Source organism: Stenella coeruleoalba (assembly GCF_951394435.1).
Source record: "Stenella coeruleoalba genome assembly, chromosome: 3".
In the NCBI taxonomy this organism is placed as follows: domain Eukaryota; kingdom Metazoa; phylum Chordata; class Mammalia; order Artiodactyla; family Delphinidae; genus Stenella; species Stenella coeruleoalba.
The window spans coordinates 170,274,494-170,291,232 of NC_137148.1; the positions used below are offsets into that span (position 1 = coordinate 170,274,494).

At 56.9% G+C, this 16,739-nt stretch overlaps 1 protein-coding gene across 1 annotated transcript in view; it reads right to left on the reverse strand.

Moving 5' to 3' along the window:
• The window catches only part of KDM4B (lysine demethylase 4B), a 134,001-nt gene that overhangs the window by 56,789 nt on the left and 60,473 nt on the right, over positions 1–16,739 (reverse strand). Inside the window, 1 exon segment of the mRNA XM_079915879.1 lies at positions 922–971. Coding sequence (XP_079772005.1) covers positions 922–971 — 50 coding nt within the window.

The window sequence follows — 16,739 nt, forward strand, 5'->3', positions numbered from 1 at the left end:
CACCTGGGGGTGCCAGCTGCCTACTGCTGCCACGGGGGTCGGGGTGGCCTGAGGCCCCGTGCTATCTCCGCGGCAGACTCTCACCCTCACCAGGGTGCTGCCTGAGAGGGAGGGGCTGTTCTTGGCTGCACAGCGAGGGCCCGCCCGCTGGGCCAGCGGGGTCTGTGAACGTCTGTCCAGGCACTGACAGCCGTCCACCCTCAGGACACGGGTCTCCATGGGGACAGGACAGGTGTGAGATGAGAGCAATGGGGGGAACAGCCTGGCCCCCAATCGGGGCACACAGAGGCCTCCGCGCCCCCCAGCCTGGGTGTCTGGCTTGTCTCTAAGGATCCCATGCCCTGAGGGCCGGCCTTTACCCAGGTGGTCAGAGCCCCAGTCGCAGCCCGGGACCCTCTCCGACAAATCCTGTCAGCCCAAGAGGCCCTAGCGAGGGTCTCAATCCAGGTGGTGCAGGGAGCCTGGGTGACCCGACCCTGCACGGGATTAGCAGATGGCCCTGCAGTCCCCATGCGGCCGCACGGAACAGGTGCGGACCTCCAAACTGGACTTCTCGTGTTCTAGACTGAGCAAAGAGTCCATAAAGACAGAAAAGGGTGGATGCAGCACCAGGTGCTGGGGGGCAAGGGGAGCACGGGCTGCCCCCAGCCGGCAAAGCCTGCGGTCCTGTCCCGAACTCTGGGCCAAGAGGCTAGAAAATGAGAGTGTTGAAGCGACGGCATCCGTGTGGCTTTCGTGAAGTGACAGACCCACAGCGGGGGTCCACGACCTGACCGCCAGGGAAAGGAGTGGAACACAGCCAGGACACCTGGAGCACATCACCCTCCGGGACACCGACCCCCAGACAATAGCGTGAAGCCGGGGAGGGAGAGGCCGCCAGCCCACCGCCCACCCTGGCCCCAGTGGGCCCCAGGCACCTACCGATTGCCAGACGCTCCAGGCGCTTGCCATGCTCTGGGGGGATGGCGTACCTACGAGAGAAGGGAGGCACGTCAGAGGGGAGAGCGTGTGGCCACTGCACAGCTGAGGGCCCCAGGAGACACGCGGGCCCGGCACAGGGCAGAGCTGGGCGGCTGCGGTCGGCATAGGGGAGGGGCTGTCGGGGTCGGGGGATGCCACACAGATAGGAAGAGGGGTGAGGTGGAGGCCCAGGACCCAGGACTTGGGGGGCAGTGACACACCCTCGGAATGCCAGGAGTGGAGACATTCCCAGTTAGGCGGCTTCGAAAGCAAAGCATAAAGTAAAGAGCACTGGATTGGAACCAAGGAGGAGGACGGAAGCATCCCGGGCTGTCCCCCCAGCCCCAGGAGCTGAGGGGAAAGAAGCTTCAAGAAGGAGCAAGACTTCACTCGTCACCCACTTTCATAAGTTGTATTTTCACACGTTTTTACGTTTGAAAGATGATTGCGGCTGTCATAAATAAAAAAAGATGTAAGGTGAAAGTCTGCAAACAGATGAAGCGAGAGTGTCACCTGCTGATGTGAGCCAGCGTGTCGGGATACCAGAACGCTTTCCTGGCAGAGGGCGGTGTCAGGAGGGACAGCCAGGGGCCAGGGGTCCAGAAGCCCCAACCCAACTGACGTGCCACCCCCAGACCACCCGAGGGCACTTGGGCAAGATGGAAACCTCCAGTTTCTTTTTTTTTTTGGCTACACCACGAGGTATGCGGGGATCTTAGTTCCCCAACCAGGGATCGAACCCTCTCCCCCTGCAGTGGAAGCACAGAGTCTTAACCACTGGACCTCCAAGGAAGTCCAGGAAACCTCCATTTTCAAGCAAAGGCGAGGCATGGTAGGGCCACTGTCCAGAGGAGGAGGGAGGGTGGTAAAGTGTCCAATGATAGAGCTACTAGAGCATCCGAGTCCCGTCCCATCTGGGAGAAACTCCAGGATCCGGCAATCCTGCCCCCTGGGAACACTGGGCCACGTCTGACACATTTCTAGCTGTCACGACTGGGGGAGTGGTCCTGGCATCGAGGGAGTGGGGGGGATGCTGCTCCACACCCCACAGTGCCCAGGATGCGCCCTAGTAGAGAATGACCCACCCGATGTCAGCAGTGCTACAGGGCGCGGGGACCGTGCTCCAGAATAACAACGGCAATCTCCGGAATTCTAGAACGAGGCCACAGGAGGATGTTCCCCACAGCTGCGCCCTCCTCCCCCACAGGGCAGGAAGCCAAATGGGGAGGGACACGGAACATGGAAGATCGCCCAGGCTCGGTAGCTGGCTGAGTCCACTCCAGCTGAAAGGTTTATCGTTACTTTTAATAAAATAAAAGGGGGCAAGGGTAGGAGATAAGGTGAACATTGTGCTGTCTCTAATCTAACAGGATAAAAATAATTAATTTCTGGGCATGTTTCACGGCCCTGGAGGTGGCCGTGGCACCTTCAATTCTGCTGTCGTCAGAGAATTGCCCATTATCTGGACAAAGAGGAGGTGACTCTTTTTTAAATGGCCTTTTATCACTTACATAAAGATGATAAAAATTAATCCCAATCCAAAGCACCTCTGTGGGATTAAGGTCCCCCCACCAAACAGGGAAATGAAACATTCTGTCCCTTCTGGGAAGATGCCCGAGGACAGGAAGGAACTTATGGCTCCAAGGCTGTGATGATTAACGCAATATCGCCAGTCTACAATGCTGCTTTCACTTAATTACAGCCTGTAATTGGGAGTTGTAAAGATAAGATTAATTGAATCTGGTGGATGTTAAAAGTTTAAAACATTGGAACGTGGCTCCTCTGTTATCGGAAAGTACAAACTGCAGGACACTGGGCTGAGTGTTCAGAAGAGCAGCCCCTGGAGAGATTAGAAAGGACTCGTGGATGGGAAGCCGGCAGCCATGGGGGACGTCTGGACCCCGACGGCCAAGAGCACGCTGAGCCTCCCACGGTTTGGAATGACCCGGCGACAGCCTGGGAGATGCTGAGAGGCCCCTGTGCTCCCCCAGCCCACACCCAGGGACTCAGCAAGCTGAAAACCTCAGACTTTGGGGGAAGGCGGGCAGAACTGGGGTCCTGGTCCTTAACGAAACACGCGCTGAGCGTGGGCCGTCCATTCAAAGGAGGCAGGGAGGGCGGCAGAGGCTCCAACTGTGCAGTTGTAACGGCTCCCCGAGTTCGGGCGGCAGGTGCCCACAGAGCCCCCTCTCTGCCATGGCCCTCCCCTCCGGGGCCCCAGGCAAGCCCAGAGCAATGGAGGCCCAGGTGAGCCAGCCTCCCAGCAGGGCCGACATTCACCACTGAAGGAAAAGTCCCCAGACAGAGGGGCCTCCATGGCAGAGCCTTGCATAGTCTCCAGCCTGGGGCCGGGGCGCGCTAACCTTGTTACAGCCCCGCCTGGCGTCACACCACTGGGTCGGGGCATCCCTGACTCTCAGGCTTGGCTCTGGGAGGAAATAAAAGAAGGCAAAGCAGCTCTTTGGGTTGAGCAGGGCTGCTCGCTAACTCTCGAAGTAGGCAAGCATCTGTCTGGCCATTAGCGAGCAGGTTCTGGGGCCGTAAAACAGAGTCGGTTTTACTGGTCGCCAATATGGGGGCAGTTTGTCTCGCTCCCTGGGAACTCCGCCCCCATCACAAGGTCAAACCTCACGGCCAAAATCAATCTGCTTTGCCCGCCTGCGACCCCAGGCAGCTGCTCTCTGTACGTGGCAGCCCGGGTCGCCTGGGAGGCAAAGGGTGCTTGCATGTTTCCTTGGACAGACGGCCTGCCCGGGTCCACGTCCATCTCACGACTGGGCCGGTGCGAGGTTTCCCAGCCGGCGGTCAGCCCTGCCCAAGCCCACACAGAGCCCCCGTGGCTCCCCCATCCCGCTCACTGCCAGCACGAGGCTGGTTTCCCACGTGTCCTGCTACACGGTGGCCGTCTCCTTGGTCCACCAGCCCCCGCCTCCTCCTGGGCTGACCACATCCCACCCCCAGATGGCCCCCGTCACCATGCTCCTCCCCAGGGACTGGGCTGCAGCTGGGTGCCTCCTGGTGGTCAACTCACTCCAGGCCAGCACAGAAGTCATGGCAGAAGAATCTGGACGTGTCGGATACAGGAAAGGGCAGAGCCACTCCCAGAATCCAGGGAGGGATGGGAGGGACAACAGACCAGGGGCTTCAGGGGGCAGAGTCAGAAATGGGGGAAACCCCTTGGAGGAGTCTGCAGAGGGTCGGGCTGCCCACACGGGGTCATGCAGGTCCCTCCGGCCACAGCACACGAACCCCGGTCTTGAGACCGGCCAGGCAGGCCCCTCTGGACCTTCTCCACGTATGTTACCAGCCCATCATGTGCGCCCCTCCCTCTGCCCTTTCTCTCCTCTGGTCAACGTTTTACACAAAGCACTTCTGGATGACACTCAACCAGAAAGTCGTGGAAAATTCGGCGCTGTCAGCTCGGTGTCCCTGGCAACCGCTCCAGGTGACCCCGCAGAGGCTGCAGCAGGACTGGACAGGCTCCATAACTCCGGGTTTAATGTTGTGGAATCGCCGAGGAGGCCGAGAGAGACGAATTCAGGCATCGTTTGCCAGACGCCTTTTTCAGAAAGGCAGTCGTCTGCAAATACCAGGGGCTTCAGCGAGAAAATAAAGCAATCTTAGATCCTCTATACAGCCCAGGAGGTAACGGCAGAGGACACGAGACGCATGCAAAGCCACACAACGGTAAAGAGACCGTCCCAGTCCAGCAGTTTCACTGTTCAAACGACCGGCTGACGGGAAGGCTTCCGGAGGTGACCAGAGTCCAGAGGCCACGTTCCAGAAGGAAGTGACCCCCTGGTCTGGGGAGAGATGGGAGGGCTGGCCCTGCCAGGTGGGCGTCCCCCAGCCTCTCCTTTCCAGGTTTCTTCTTTCACACTTGATGTCTGGAGTAGTGGATGCACCCCCTCCAATCACAGCCACCCCAAAAAAGGCAACGTGGAAACCCGCACACCTGGCATAGGCCAAGAGGGAGGCCTGGGGCCAGAGCGGCCAGCGATCGCGTCCAAGACCTGCGTCCTGACACGTGTGCAGGGGTCGGACATGCTTACAGGGGGCCAGGGACGGACTGAGGCTGGACGCTGGAGGGGTGCAACCCTGGCCAGAGGTGGGCATCCCGCGGGCCCTGCTGAGGCCAGGCCGGAGTCCAGTCACGAAGCTCTGGAAGCCAGGGGGCCGTGGGTGCTGTTTGGGCAGAGGCCTCAGTCCAGCAGGAGGGAGGCTCTTGGGCCCAGAAGCAGAGGTAGTTGAAAGGAAAACACATCCTCTGCGGGCAGGCTCTCGCCTTGGGCAGGGGACAGGCTGAGTCCATCCTCCCAAGACGCTGCCCTGGGAAAGGCTTCCTGTCTGCAGTGGAGGATGCTATTAATGGTGTCATTTTCTTGGTGTTTTGTTTATTCCCCTGGAATGGCTTGATGGATGTGAATAATTATCAGACTATAAAAGCCAGCAAATGTGCTATTTTCTATTGCTCTAAATCATCAAACAAATAAAGTGTGAAACAGCATTTCTGAATATAATTTTCCCCTCTAATGGCTTAGAATTATTATCAAGAACAATGAAAATAAATAAGTAAACGCCTTGTGAGTTAAAAATTAAATGAGTGTGTCAGGAAGAGGAACATGGGCCATCGTGGAGAGCAGGGACCTGCTCGGGGCCATTGGTTCTGCAGAAGAAGCAAGGGGCTTCAGGCTATGCAGGAGCCCGGGCCTCTGGGTGTGGACTCTCACCGCCCAGTGCCCTCTGGCCCAGGGAGTGGGTGTCCGGGACCACCTCCCAGGGGGGAGGGCTGTGCTGAGTGAGGGGTGTGCACCACGGTACCTTGTGCCCAGCTGACCCCCGGGAGGTCCAGGGAGCCCGTGTACCATTGCCCTGAGACGGCCACATGAGACCTCGGGAGGCAAGGTGGGTGGGGCTGGCCGCTGCCCTTCCTCTCCCGGGCCAGGGACAGATAATGCCAGATGGGCCGCTGCCTCTCAGGCCAGCAAGAAAACCTGTGGTCCCAGGGCAAGTTGTCAAGACGAGGAATGGGACACTCCAGTGGAAGGCATCACACCCCCGACGGGGCCCGGTTGCTCAGCTGGCCGGCCACCCTGGGCTACACGACCCGTCAGAGTGTATGGAGTTCCCTGTGAGGAGGGTGTGTTGCCACGGTAACGAGGTAATTCCCACACGCTCCCGCCAGCTGCAAGGGTAATGAGAGTTGATGGGGTCCTGACTCTCAAACCCTGCTGCCCATCCCCGAGAGGCCCCCTTGGCCTCTGCCAGGGCCCTGCAGAACCGTTTTGCTCAGAGCCAGGTATGAAGCGCTATAATACGGACTGTATCTGTTCCCCAAGATGCGTGTGACTCTCCTCCGGGTGACAAGAGCACTCAGGACTTCTTCCATCGTCCAGCCTGACAGCTTCCACCGGCGCGAGGCTCGGCTCCCCGCCCTTCCTCTCTGCTGAGGAGAGCGTGCCAAGAGCAGGGGTCCAGCCAGGAGCCCTTTGGAAATGTCAGTTCAGCCCGACGCGAGTTGGAGGGTGAGGAAGTTAATTTCACAGTGTCTGCACAAGGCCGGGGCAGACAGGCCCCTTGCCGTTTAACATGCTATAATGACAGCGACGGAAACAAGAAGGCAGAGTCCACGGGAAGTGCCGAGACCACATGTCACGTTGGAGGCCACCTGGCACGAGTGAGCCGCCGGCACGGGCCCAGGAGGCCATGGCAGCTCCGAATGCCAGCGGCCCCCAGCACCCCGTGGGCTGGGCATAGGGAAAAACCGTTTTTACTGCAATCCTCAAACACACGCCCTCTCTAGCCATGCGTCAGTGGGACAGTCCTGGCGCGCTGCCCCGTGGTCTGGGCAGCCAAGCAGAACGAGCTGGTCACAGAGCAGGCTTCCCCTCGCCCCCGAGTTGCCCAGGTGCCATCTCTGCGCTGGTTAGAGATGAGCTGGGCCAGAGCAGCCTCTCGCTCTGCTCCTCCGCAGGGAGGAGTGAAGGGCCCAGAGAAGCACAGTCACAGGCGGTCTCCCCTAATGTGATCACCACGGAGACGAGCCACGACCCGTCCAAGCACTGCAGGTGCAGCATTCACATTAAATTCCAAACCATTCTGTATAAAAAGTTCTTAGGACTGCCCTGGTGGCGTGGTGGTTGGGAGTCCAGCTGCCAACGCAAGGGACACGGGTTCGAGCCCTGGTCCAGGAAGATCCTACATGCTACGGAGCAACTAAGCCTGTGCGCCACAGCTACTGAGCCTGCGACCCACAACTACTGAGCCCGCGTGCCGCAACTACTGAAGCCTGTGCACCTAGAGCCCATGCTCCACAAGAGAAACCACCACAGTGAGAAGCCCGCGCACCACAACGAAGAGTAGCCCCTGCTCGCCACAACTAGAGACAGCCCGTGCACAGCAACGAAGACCCAAAGCAGCCAAAGATAATAAATTTAAAAAAAAAAATTTTTTTTTTAGAAGAAATACATTAAAAAAAAAAAATTCTTAGCCATCCAGGACTAGGAGGGACCTTCCCACCATCACAGTTCAGAGCGAGGCAGGAGAGGTACTCTGGAAAGTTGGGGGCAAGGCAATCCACAGCACGGTGCTGAAGACACTAGCCAGTATAATAAGTCAAGAAAAAGATATAAGGGGACTAACAATCAAAAGGGAGGAGACAAACTTTTTCATGCCAAGTAGTATAACCTTCTACTGGGGAAAACTAAAAGAATGAGCTGGTGAATTAAGAATTAAACAGTCCAGCAAGGATGCAGAATAAAAAAATAAATAAAAATCAACAGACAGCCAGGCTTCCTCTGCACCAGAAAGACATTCACAGAAGACTATAAAACCCACTAAGGTGAACCTATCCCTTGTCTAGCGGTCCAGAGGCAGGAATTCCTCACCACAAACGAAGGCAAACATAAACCTGGGCGCGTGCTGGCCACTGACAGAATCGCAGAGTCTGGTCCAGGAGACGGAAGTGCTCTCTGGGAGGCTGACACCGCCGGGAGATGCAGCCCCTCGGTGTCTCTGTCTGGAGTAGGACAGTGCAACAAACACACAGGCAGGCCTCAGAGTCGCGGCGGGCTCAGTTCCAGACCACCGCAATAAAGCGAATGCTACAATAAAGCGAGTCACACGAAGTTTTTGGTTTCCCAGTGCATAAAAAAAGTTACGTTCACAGTACTGTACCACACCATAGTCTAACAGTGTGCAATAACAGCATTATGTCTAAAAAAATAGTGCTTTACTGCTGTAAAGTGCTAAGCATCATCTGACAATGCAGGGTTGCCACAAACCTTCCGTTTGTAAAAAATGAAGCATCTAAGAAGCGCAATAAAACAAGGCATGCCTGCACAGCAAAACAACCCTTGCCCCTGCCCACATCTTTCAGTAAAGGAGGTAACAGGTGTGACTGTGACATCGCCAGGTGACTCCAGGTACACACGTGGCAGGACTAGTTTGTCAGGTACGAGCAGGCCTCACCATGACAGTTCAAACGTGAAAGATGGACAACTAACAGTCACGTTGACGGCAGGGTTAAAGGGGCACAAGTGGTCACCCGGTACCAGGCTGGAGAAATAAAAGATGTTAGAAAAAGCAGACAGGCTCGTCCTTGAAACATGAGGGAGCAGGTCCGAAGGCCGAGTAGGACAGCCCTGGGACCACCGAGATACCCCGCAGTCCCCTGCCCCACAGGGAGGGGAGGAAGAAGAGCTGTCACCTGCCCAGTCTGCCCGGGAGGGGAGGCTGCAGGGCACCTGGCCCAGGGGAAGAAGGGGAGACTGAGCCCTTTCCTAAATGCTCAGGAGAGCAATCCAGCCTGGTGGGGTGGGTCCCCTCTGCGTCCCCCCCATCCCGTGCACCCCAATCTGGCCACCACTGCACAAAGCTCGACCTGGGTGGCATGGCTCCCTCCCTGAGAGCGACTGAAACTGCCTGACAGCAAAAGGATGCCTGCCCTGTTTCTACCAGGAAATCCCATCTCACCCTCCAAGGAGGCTGTTCTGCAGGGGGCCTCCCCCCTCATTTGTCCAAGTGCCGGGGCCCTTTATGTGACAGATACGAACACTCGCTGGGGAGATAGGATCAGCCCAGGACCAGGGTGGCTTGTCTCCAGGATAGAACCTTATTGAGCTGCGGTGGTTTTATCTTTAATGGATCGTTTTACGGGACAATAGGTGATGGAATTTGGTATCTCACACCAGCAGTGTCAATGATTTCAAGTAATGACATTTTTATTGAAACGTGCAAGAGATAAACAGAGTCCAGGGAGCATCCACTCAGAGAAAATGGGGCGTCTCAGATGGGGATGCCAGCTGACGGGGATGCCAAAGGACCAGCCTGCTGGCAGGACTAGGTGCTCTGCAGCCAGAGGGGCCGCCCAGGCTTCTCAGGGGGCTGGGGAAGGGGGGACGGGCCCTGGGGTCCACACTCGCTGGCTCGCAGGCTGCCCCCACCTCCCCGAGGTTCCCAGGGAAACGGAGTGGGTGAGCATCCTGAAGGCCCCCCAGCTCTAGGGCCCAGTTCACGGGAGCCCATAAGCCCACTTTAATTAAGGAACAGACTTTACAAGGTGAGCAGTGTCGAGCTGCAATGAAATGCTGAAGTGGAGGTACCTGATCCCTGGCCCGGGTTTATTTCAGGCCCGTGAATTCTTTTTGTTATAGATAGGACCGAAAATGCCAAGTCACGTGTGGGCTGGGTTTTGACGTTGCTTTTGAAGCTGTGGGGGGCGCTTCTCAGGTGAGGTTTTAAAAGGCAGGCGGGGGCTTCCCTGGTGGCGCAGAGGTTGGGAACCCGCCTGCCAATGCGGGGGACACGGGTTCGAGCCCTAGTCCAGGAAGTTCCCACGTGCCGCGGAGCAACTAAGCCCGCGAGCCACAACTACTGAGCCTGCGCTCTAGAGCCCGCGAGCCACAACTACTGAAGCCCGCGTGCCTAGAGCCCGTGCTCCGCAACAGGAGAAGCCACCGCACAACAACGAAGAGTAGCCCCAACTCACCACAACTAGAGAAGGCCCACGCGCAGCAACGAGGACCCAATGCAGCCAAAAATAAATAAATGAATAAATTTTTTTTTAAAAGGCAGGCACCCATCAACACAATCAAAGCAGCCTCTAGTGGGAGCTGGGGAAGGGCCTTGTGCTGCCAGCGGGGGGGTGGAGGGGTGCGTGCAGGGGGTCCATTTGTGGGGATGCAGTGCCGGTGAGCGCCCGGTGCTGCTGGTAAAGCCACCGCTACCTCCCCCTCGTCGAACTGGCCTCAATTTCCACCTGTAAACTGATGGGCAGGCAGCTCCCATTTCGCCCAGGGCCCACGGCCTGCTTATGCTCCCCCGCCCCAGATTTATTTCTGTTGAAACACACAGGAGGGTGGGAACAGGAAAGAACAGAGGGTGGTCCGCTGAGAGTGCACGAGCAGGACTTAAACAGCACGGGCGACGCCGGGACATGGGGGCTAGCTGCGGGGAACTGGGGAGGGTGGCTGGGAGTCCAGGTCTGCCCTTGGGCTGAGAGAGCCAGGGCAGCTTCAATGCGGGGAGGCGCCAGGCCTATTAGATCACTTCCCGTGTCCTTGATGCTTTTGTGCTCATCAGCATGCACACCCACAGATGCACGAGGCCGCTGAACCTCGTGTGGACACACACTGACAGTGGAGGCCCCCGGCGATCGGGAGGACAGGCCCGGAACTCTCCCTGCCCCACCAGAGGGGGCCCTGGGTGACCGTGACTTGCCCCTTAGCTACGGGACTGGCTCTGGAGAGCACTCAGGTGACGGTATCTTTACAAGCAGGTCCCGTGACCAGCAGTTCCAGTCTCCACGTGTAAGACCATCAGGGTCTCAGCTGACTGCCAAGAAGGTGAAGGGCACAGGGCCCTCGGGGTCACTCTCGGGGTGGCTCTGGGCCCTGGTGCTTTGAGGAGGGTTAAGCTCACACATGGGTTAAGCAAGGAAGAGCAAACAGACCAAGCCGGAGGGGAGCTGCTGAAAGAGGGCCTTCAGCACGTCTCATCCTGGTGATGAGCCTGCTGGTCCCCACTCCCCAGCTCCCGCTGCTGCGCCCACATGAGGGGAAAACACACCCTTAGCCAGATTTTGAAGCAAAGCTAACAAAGACTCCCTCAACTCACAGATTTGCAGGAATTTCCCTTCTGGGGAGCTGAAATCGGCCGACAGCAACCTCTCCAACACGGGAGAGATCTGCCATGAAAACCAGACCCTGCGCACAGAGCAGGAATCTACAGAATGGAGGGGGAGGGTGAGTGACTCCAGGCCAGGACCACACCGGCCACAGACCCCCAACACTTCAAGCAACCCCTCATCCAAACACAGCCAGTGGGAGGATCTCAAGATGGGAACAATGCCCGGCGAAGCCACTTCTCTCAGAAGAACTGACGGTTTCTTAGAGTGGTGGGATGGGGAAGGATTCTGGCGACTGGCCTGGTGCTCCAGACTGGAGCCAGGAACGCCGGGTGGGCTGGTTTGGCTCCTGCTGCCCTAAAGCAAAAGTCCTGCAGTCTCACAAGCGGCCTGAGCCAGCAGAGTGCTATATCGTTCCAACCCGAAAGCGCCCACTTTGAACAAAAGACTCCAAAATGAAGGGCCATCTGCTCCTGCCAGACCAAGCCAGCAGGCTGTGTGACAGGCCAGCCACGCCTGCGGCCACGAGTAACACACACACAGGAGACGACGGCGCCCACAGAGGCAGGAGGGCTACCCCGACCTGCCTGCCCAGGGCTCCCACACCCATGCCCTGGACCTTCCCTCCCGCGGCTAACATCCCCCTGGAACGGTAGAGTAACATGCGTCTCCCTGCTCCTGGCCTGGCCACCTGCCCTCCAGCGGAGCCCCTCCACGGGCTGCCCTGCTGCCTCTCCTCCCACAGGTCTCAGCCCAGCGCCTTCCCTGCCTCCATCTCGGGGGTCCCGCTGCCGCGTGCCGCCCACCTGGCCCTCCATGCCCACTCGGGGGGGGAGTGGGGGGGCACACCATAAGCTCCTGCCCTGACACACGGTGTCTGCCCTGGAGTGGTTCACGCTGGGTCCAGAGCGGGCACTTGGCCACGGTTTGAGCTGACCCATCTCCTTCTACAACCTTGAAGCCACCTTCGTCCAGCACAACCACGGTAGCAAAGCTACGGCTCACCTGCCCCCTTCCAGCCCCCTACCCCCGTACACGCAGTCAGACTACGTTTCCCAGGCTCCCGTGCTGGAAGGTGTGGCCACGTGACCTGGCGCTGGCCAATGAGATTGGGCAGAAGCCACGGGCCTGCCTCCCTGGCCCGCCCATCAAAGTTTCAGGAACACGGCCTCCCCCTGCCCCAACTAGACGCCTACGCCCAGGGTGACCTCGGAAGCCGGAAGCCGTGCGCTGAAGGTGGCAGAGCCTCTGGTGGCCTGGGTCCCTGGGTTTCTGCAGCATCTCCTCCATCTCCCACAAGAACCTGCCGTCTTTGATTTCAGCTCGGCAGGGCTTCGTTCAATGATGTTTTGGGGACTCTAAGAAAAGGGTCCACCCTCCCACACCTGCAAGCTCAGGCCACCTTTGCCAACTGGGACGCCCCCTGTCCCCACGGGGGAGCGCCTGCCCAGGCACGCACTCCCAGAACCCGCCGCCCCTTTTGATTTGCAGGAGGACACTCCGAGGGGCAGGGCGAAGCAGTGGTCAGGAATGCGGGCTCGCACCCGTAGCCTGGGCCCAGCCCTACCACTCCCCAGCTCTGCGGTCTCAAACCACGGTCTCGCCAGTCTGGTCCCACGTGTGAAGGAGGACGGCGTGGGGCAGTGGGCGAGACCAGGAGTCACTCCAAGCATAGCCTGGCACACAAGCAGCATCGGAACGTGGCCACTGCTACCACCATGTCTTCTCACACTGTCACACTGTCACGTACAGTGACAGATTCTTACACGAGCAGCAGGTAAAAGATGACACGACGTGTGCCCCAAAGTGGAAACGGCCCAAATGTCCACCAGCAGTGGAACACGTAAACAGGTGGAGGCGTGGTCACACAGCAGAAAACGCTGCAGCGTGAAAACGGATAAACTATCACCACGCACGGCAGGGACGAATCCTCCTCGCAGACAGAGCAGAAACGCAAGAGACAAACCAGTCCGTGTGCGTGGGGTTCAAACCCAGCCAGCACTCAGCCGTGTCTCCCAGGGACACAGACACACAAAGACAACGGCCCAGAGAAGCAGTGACACGCGGGCCATCAGAAGCAGCTCTGTGGGGTGGGGGGAATGGGGCCGCAAAGGAAGGGGGGCCGGGACAGAGAACGAGGGGGTTCATTTCCCAGCAGCGTTGACTGGGGAGTCATTCGATAAACTGTATGTATGTATCCATCTTTCAGCCAAGCACAATATTTCACGTATTTTTCTGTACCACGTAACGTCTTAGGATAAAAACATTTACCGAAAAGGGAACACACCATGACAGACATAGTCCTCAGGTGCCCCTGAGGCTCACATCCCTGCTCTCAGTCATTCCAACGTCCCTCTCGGTGCTGCTGGGAGGGGATCTGGCTGTTATAATTAAGGCCCCAAATCAGCAGATCCTATAATGGGAGGTTACTCTGGGTGGGCCTGACCTAATCTGGTGGGCCTTGGAAAGGCATCGGTCCCTAAGTCAGAAGGGCCAAGTGTGAGGGGACCCTCGGTACCAAATGGACCTTCCCCAGAGCTCCGGGTACGGGTCCGGCCCGCCGACACTCGACTCTGCCTCTGAGGCCCTAAACCGAGGCCCTGGCAGGCCCATGCCTGGGCGCTGAGAGCCGGTCACCTCAAGCCGTCTGTCTATGGGATCAGCTATGCAGCAGCAGAGAACTAAGACTGCCCAGCTGGAGGGAGGAGCAAAGAGATCAAAACTACCTGACAGAAGGACGCCAGATCGTCCACATCTGCCCAATTTGGGTACTGGGCACTGTTCTGTTAATTATTCTCTTTCCTTTTCCGAAATTTGAAGTATTAAAAAAAAAAAGAAAGAAAGAGTACACTCCAAAGAGGACAGTACAGAAAGGGGGGAGGTGTGACTTTCCAGTAGAGACACCTGAGCAGCACGACCTCAGCCAGGGGACCAAGGTCGACACCAGCAGTGATGAGTCATGTTGACGGCAGGCACCCCGAGACAATGGACGAGATGGCCCCTCATGTGTGGTCCTCCTCCCAGCACCCAGAGCCCCAGCTGTGGGAGAAAAACACCAGACAAGTTCCCACTGAGGAAGATTCTACAAAATCTCTGACCACAGTCCTCCTCAAACCCATCAAGGGCATCGAGAACAAGGAAAGTCTGGGAACCCTCCTACACAGCTGGTGGGAATATAAACTGGTGTAGTCACTATGGAAAACAGTATGGAGGTTCCTCAAAAAACTAAAAGTAGAGCTACCATATGATCCTGCAATCCCACTCCTGGGCATATATCCAGAGAAAACTCTAATTCAAAAAGATACATGCACCCCTATGTTCATAACAGCACTATTCACAATAGCCAGGACATGGAAACAATCTGAATACCCATCAACAGATGAATGGATAAAGAAGATGTGGTACATATACACACTGGAATATTACTCAGCCATACAAAAGAATGAAATAATGTCATTTTCAGCAACATAGACGCAACTAGACATTATCATACCAAGTTAAGTAAGTCAGAAAGAGAAAGACATACCATACGCTATCACTTGTATGTGGAGTCTAAAATACGACACAAATGAACTTATCTGTGAAACAAAAACAGACTCACAGACATAGAGAACAGACTGGTGGCTGCCGGGGGTGGGGGGGGCGGGGAGGGAAAGATTGGGAGTTTGGGGTTAGCAGATGCAAACTATTACATAGAGAATGGATAAACAACAAGGTCCTACTGTTTAGCACAGGGAACTATATTCAATATGCTGTGATACACCATAATGGAAAAGAATATGAAAAAGAAAATATATATGTGTAACTGAATCACTTTGCTGTACAGCAGAAATTAACACAACATTGTAAGTCAACCATACTTCAATAAAATAAATTTTAAAAAATTAAAAAGAACAAGGAAAGTCTGAGGAACCATCACAGCCCAGAGGAGCCTGAGGAGATGGGATACCTGAATGTCACAGGGAACCTGGATGGGGTCCTGGGACAGAAGGCGACACCAGGGACAAACAAGGCAAACTGAATGAAGCAGGACCCTAGTCAACAAGAATGTACCCATAAGGTTCATTAACTGCAACAAATGTCCCAGCCTCATGTAAACTAATAAGAAGGCTGGGTGTGGGGTGCATGGGAACTCTCTGTACTGTCTTCTCAGTTTTGCTGTAAAATCTAAAACAGTTCTGAAAAATAAACTCTTTCAAAAGGAGAGAGAGGGAGTACACCACCAAAACAGTGGATAAACAGACCAGCCTGTGACAAACACAGAAGGAACAAGGAAACAGTGCACCGTTCGCACCGGGCACCCTCCGTCATGAACCCTCCCACCCCTGCTCACCAAGAAGCCAATTTCCAAATCCATCAGCTGCACCGCTGCCCGGCTGCCCAGGCTCACGGCAAGGCATCAGAGCATCGGGAATATCAGCAGATCCCCCCACTCAGCCTCATCGGCTCTGGAGGAGAGCATATGGTGAGATTTTCCGTCGCAGAAGGCTGACCTTCCTCTGCCGAGCGGGATGTTAAAATCACTTTGTGTTCCCTGAACAAACACCAACTGTGCCTGTCCCCACCAGCACTGCGAGATTCAAGGAAGCAGCCTGCGGGAACGGACCCTGCTGCCTGGTGAGCGGAGCCCTTGGGGGAGCACTGGGATTCCCAGGTCCACAATCTGCCCCGAGCTGCACGCAGCACAGGTTGTCACCTGACGCAACTGTCTGGCTTTGCTGGGGCAGCACCAGGCTACTGAGTTTAGTGTGGGCGAGGCTGGCAAGAAGCAGTCAGATGTTTGGGCTGATCTGTGATTCAAGCCATGCTGTGTCACGCTGCACAAAAATCCTCTGAAGTTGCCTGTTGTCGCACCCGCCAGGTTAATTAATGATGCAATCCTATCCTCATAGCCTGATGACACAATGCCCCAATTTGAGACTCCAGCATCAGGAGTTAATTTTCAAATGCCACAGCCAGCTTCCAGTTTCAGATTTCCGGCACAATCCTGACAAGCAGAAAGGCTGGGCTGTTGGCATCGGGGACGACAGTGTGGTCCCGACAAGAGCGGACCGAGGGCTCTATGAGGAGGGCGGGGAGGGGTCCCGGGGTGGGGGGGTAGTAACACGGCTGTGCTTCCCATAAGCCCCCGGGTGCTCAGGCCCTCCTGGGCACGTGCTAAACCACTTCTCGCAACGCTGCGCCAGCGTCCCCGTGCTGCTGAGCTCCAGGGTGTGTGCGCGGCTGCAAAGCCCAGCTGGAAGTGACAGCTCCCAGCAGGGGCTCTCGGTCACCTCGCAGAACGCCAGGTCTCCAGTCTTCTGGGCATGGTCCCCGGGGGTGGCGGACGGGACCCTGGAGGCCAGACTCACGAACTGCCTGAGTGAGGAGACACACTGTCCTTTCCTGACCAGATGCATGCATGCGTGCTGCCACACACACACGTGCACACTCCAGGGTGACCAAGCACCGAGGCCCCCGGGTCTGAGAGGGCTTCCAGGATGTGAGACTTCCGGCTCTGAAGCTAGGCAAGTTGCACTGGTCACCCTAACGCCAAGGTCACCACGCACCCTGGAAGGAGGCAGTGGGCACACGGGTCAGGCACACAGGGAATAAACGACAAGCAGGCCTGCTGCTGTCGCCAGAGCCACCGTCAAAAGAGGTGACGGAGAAG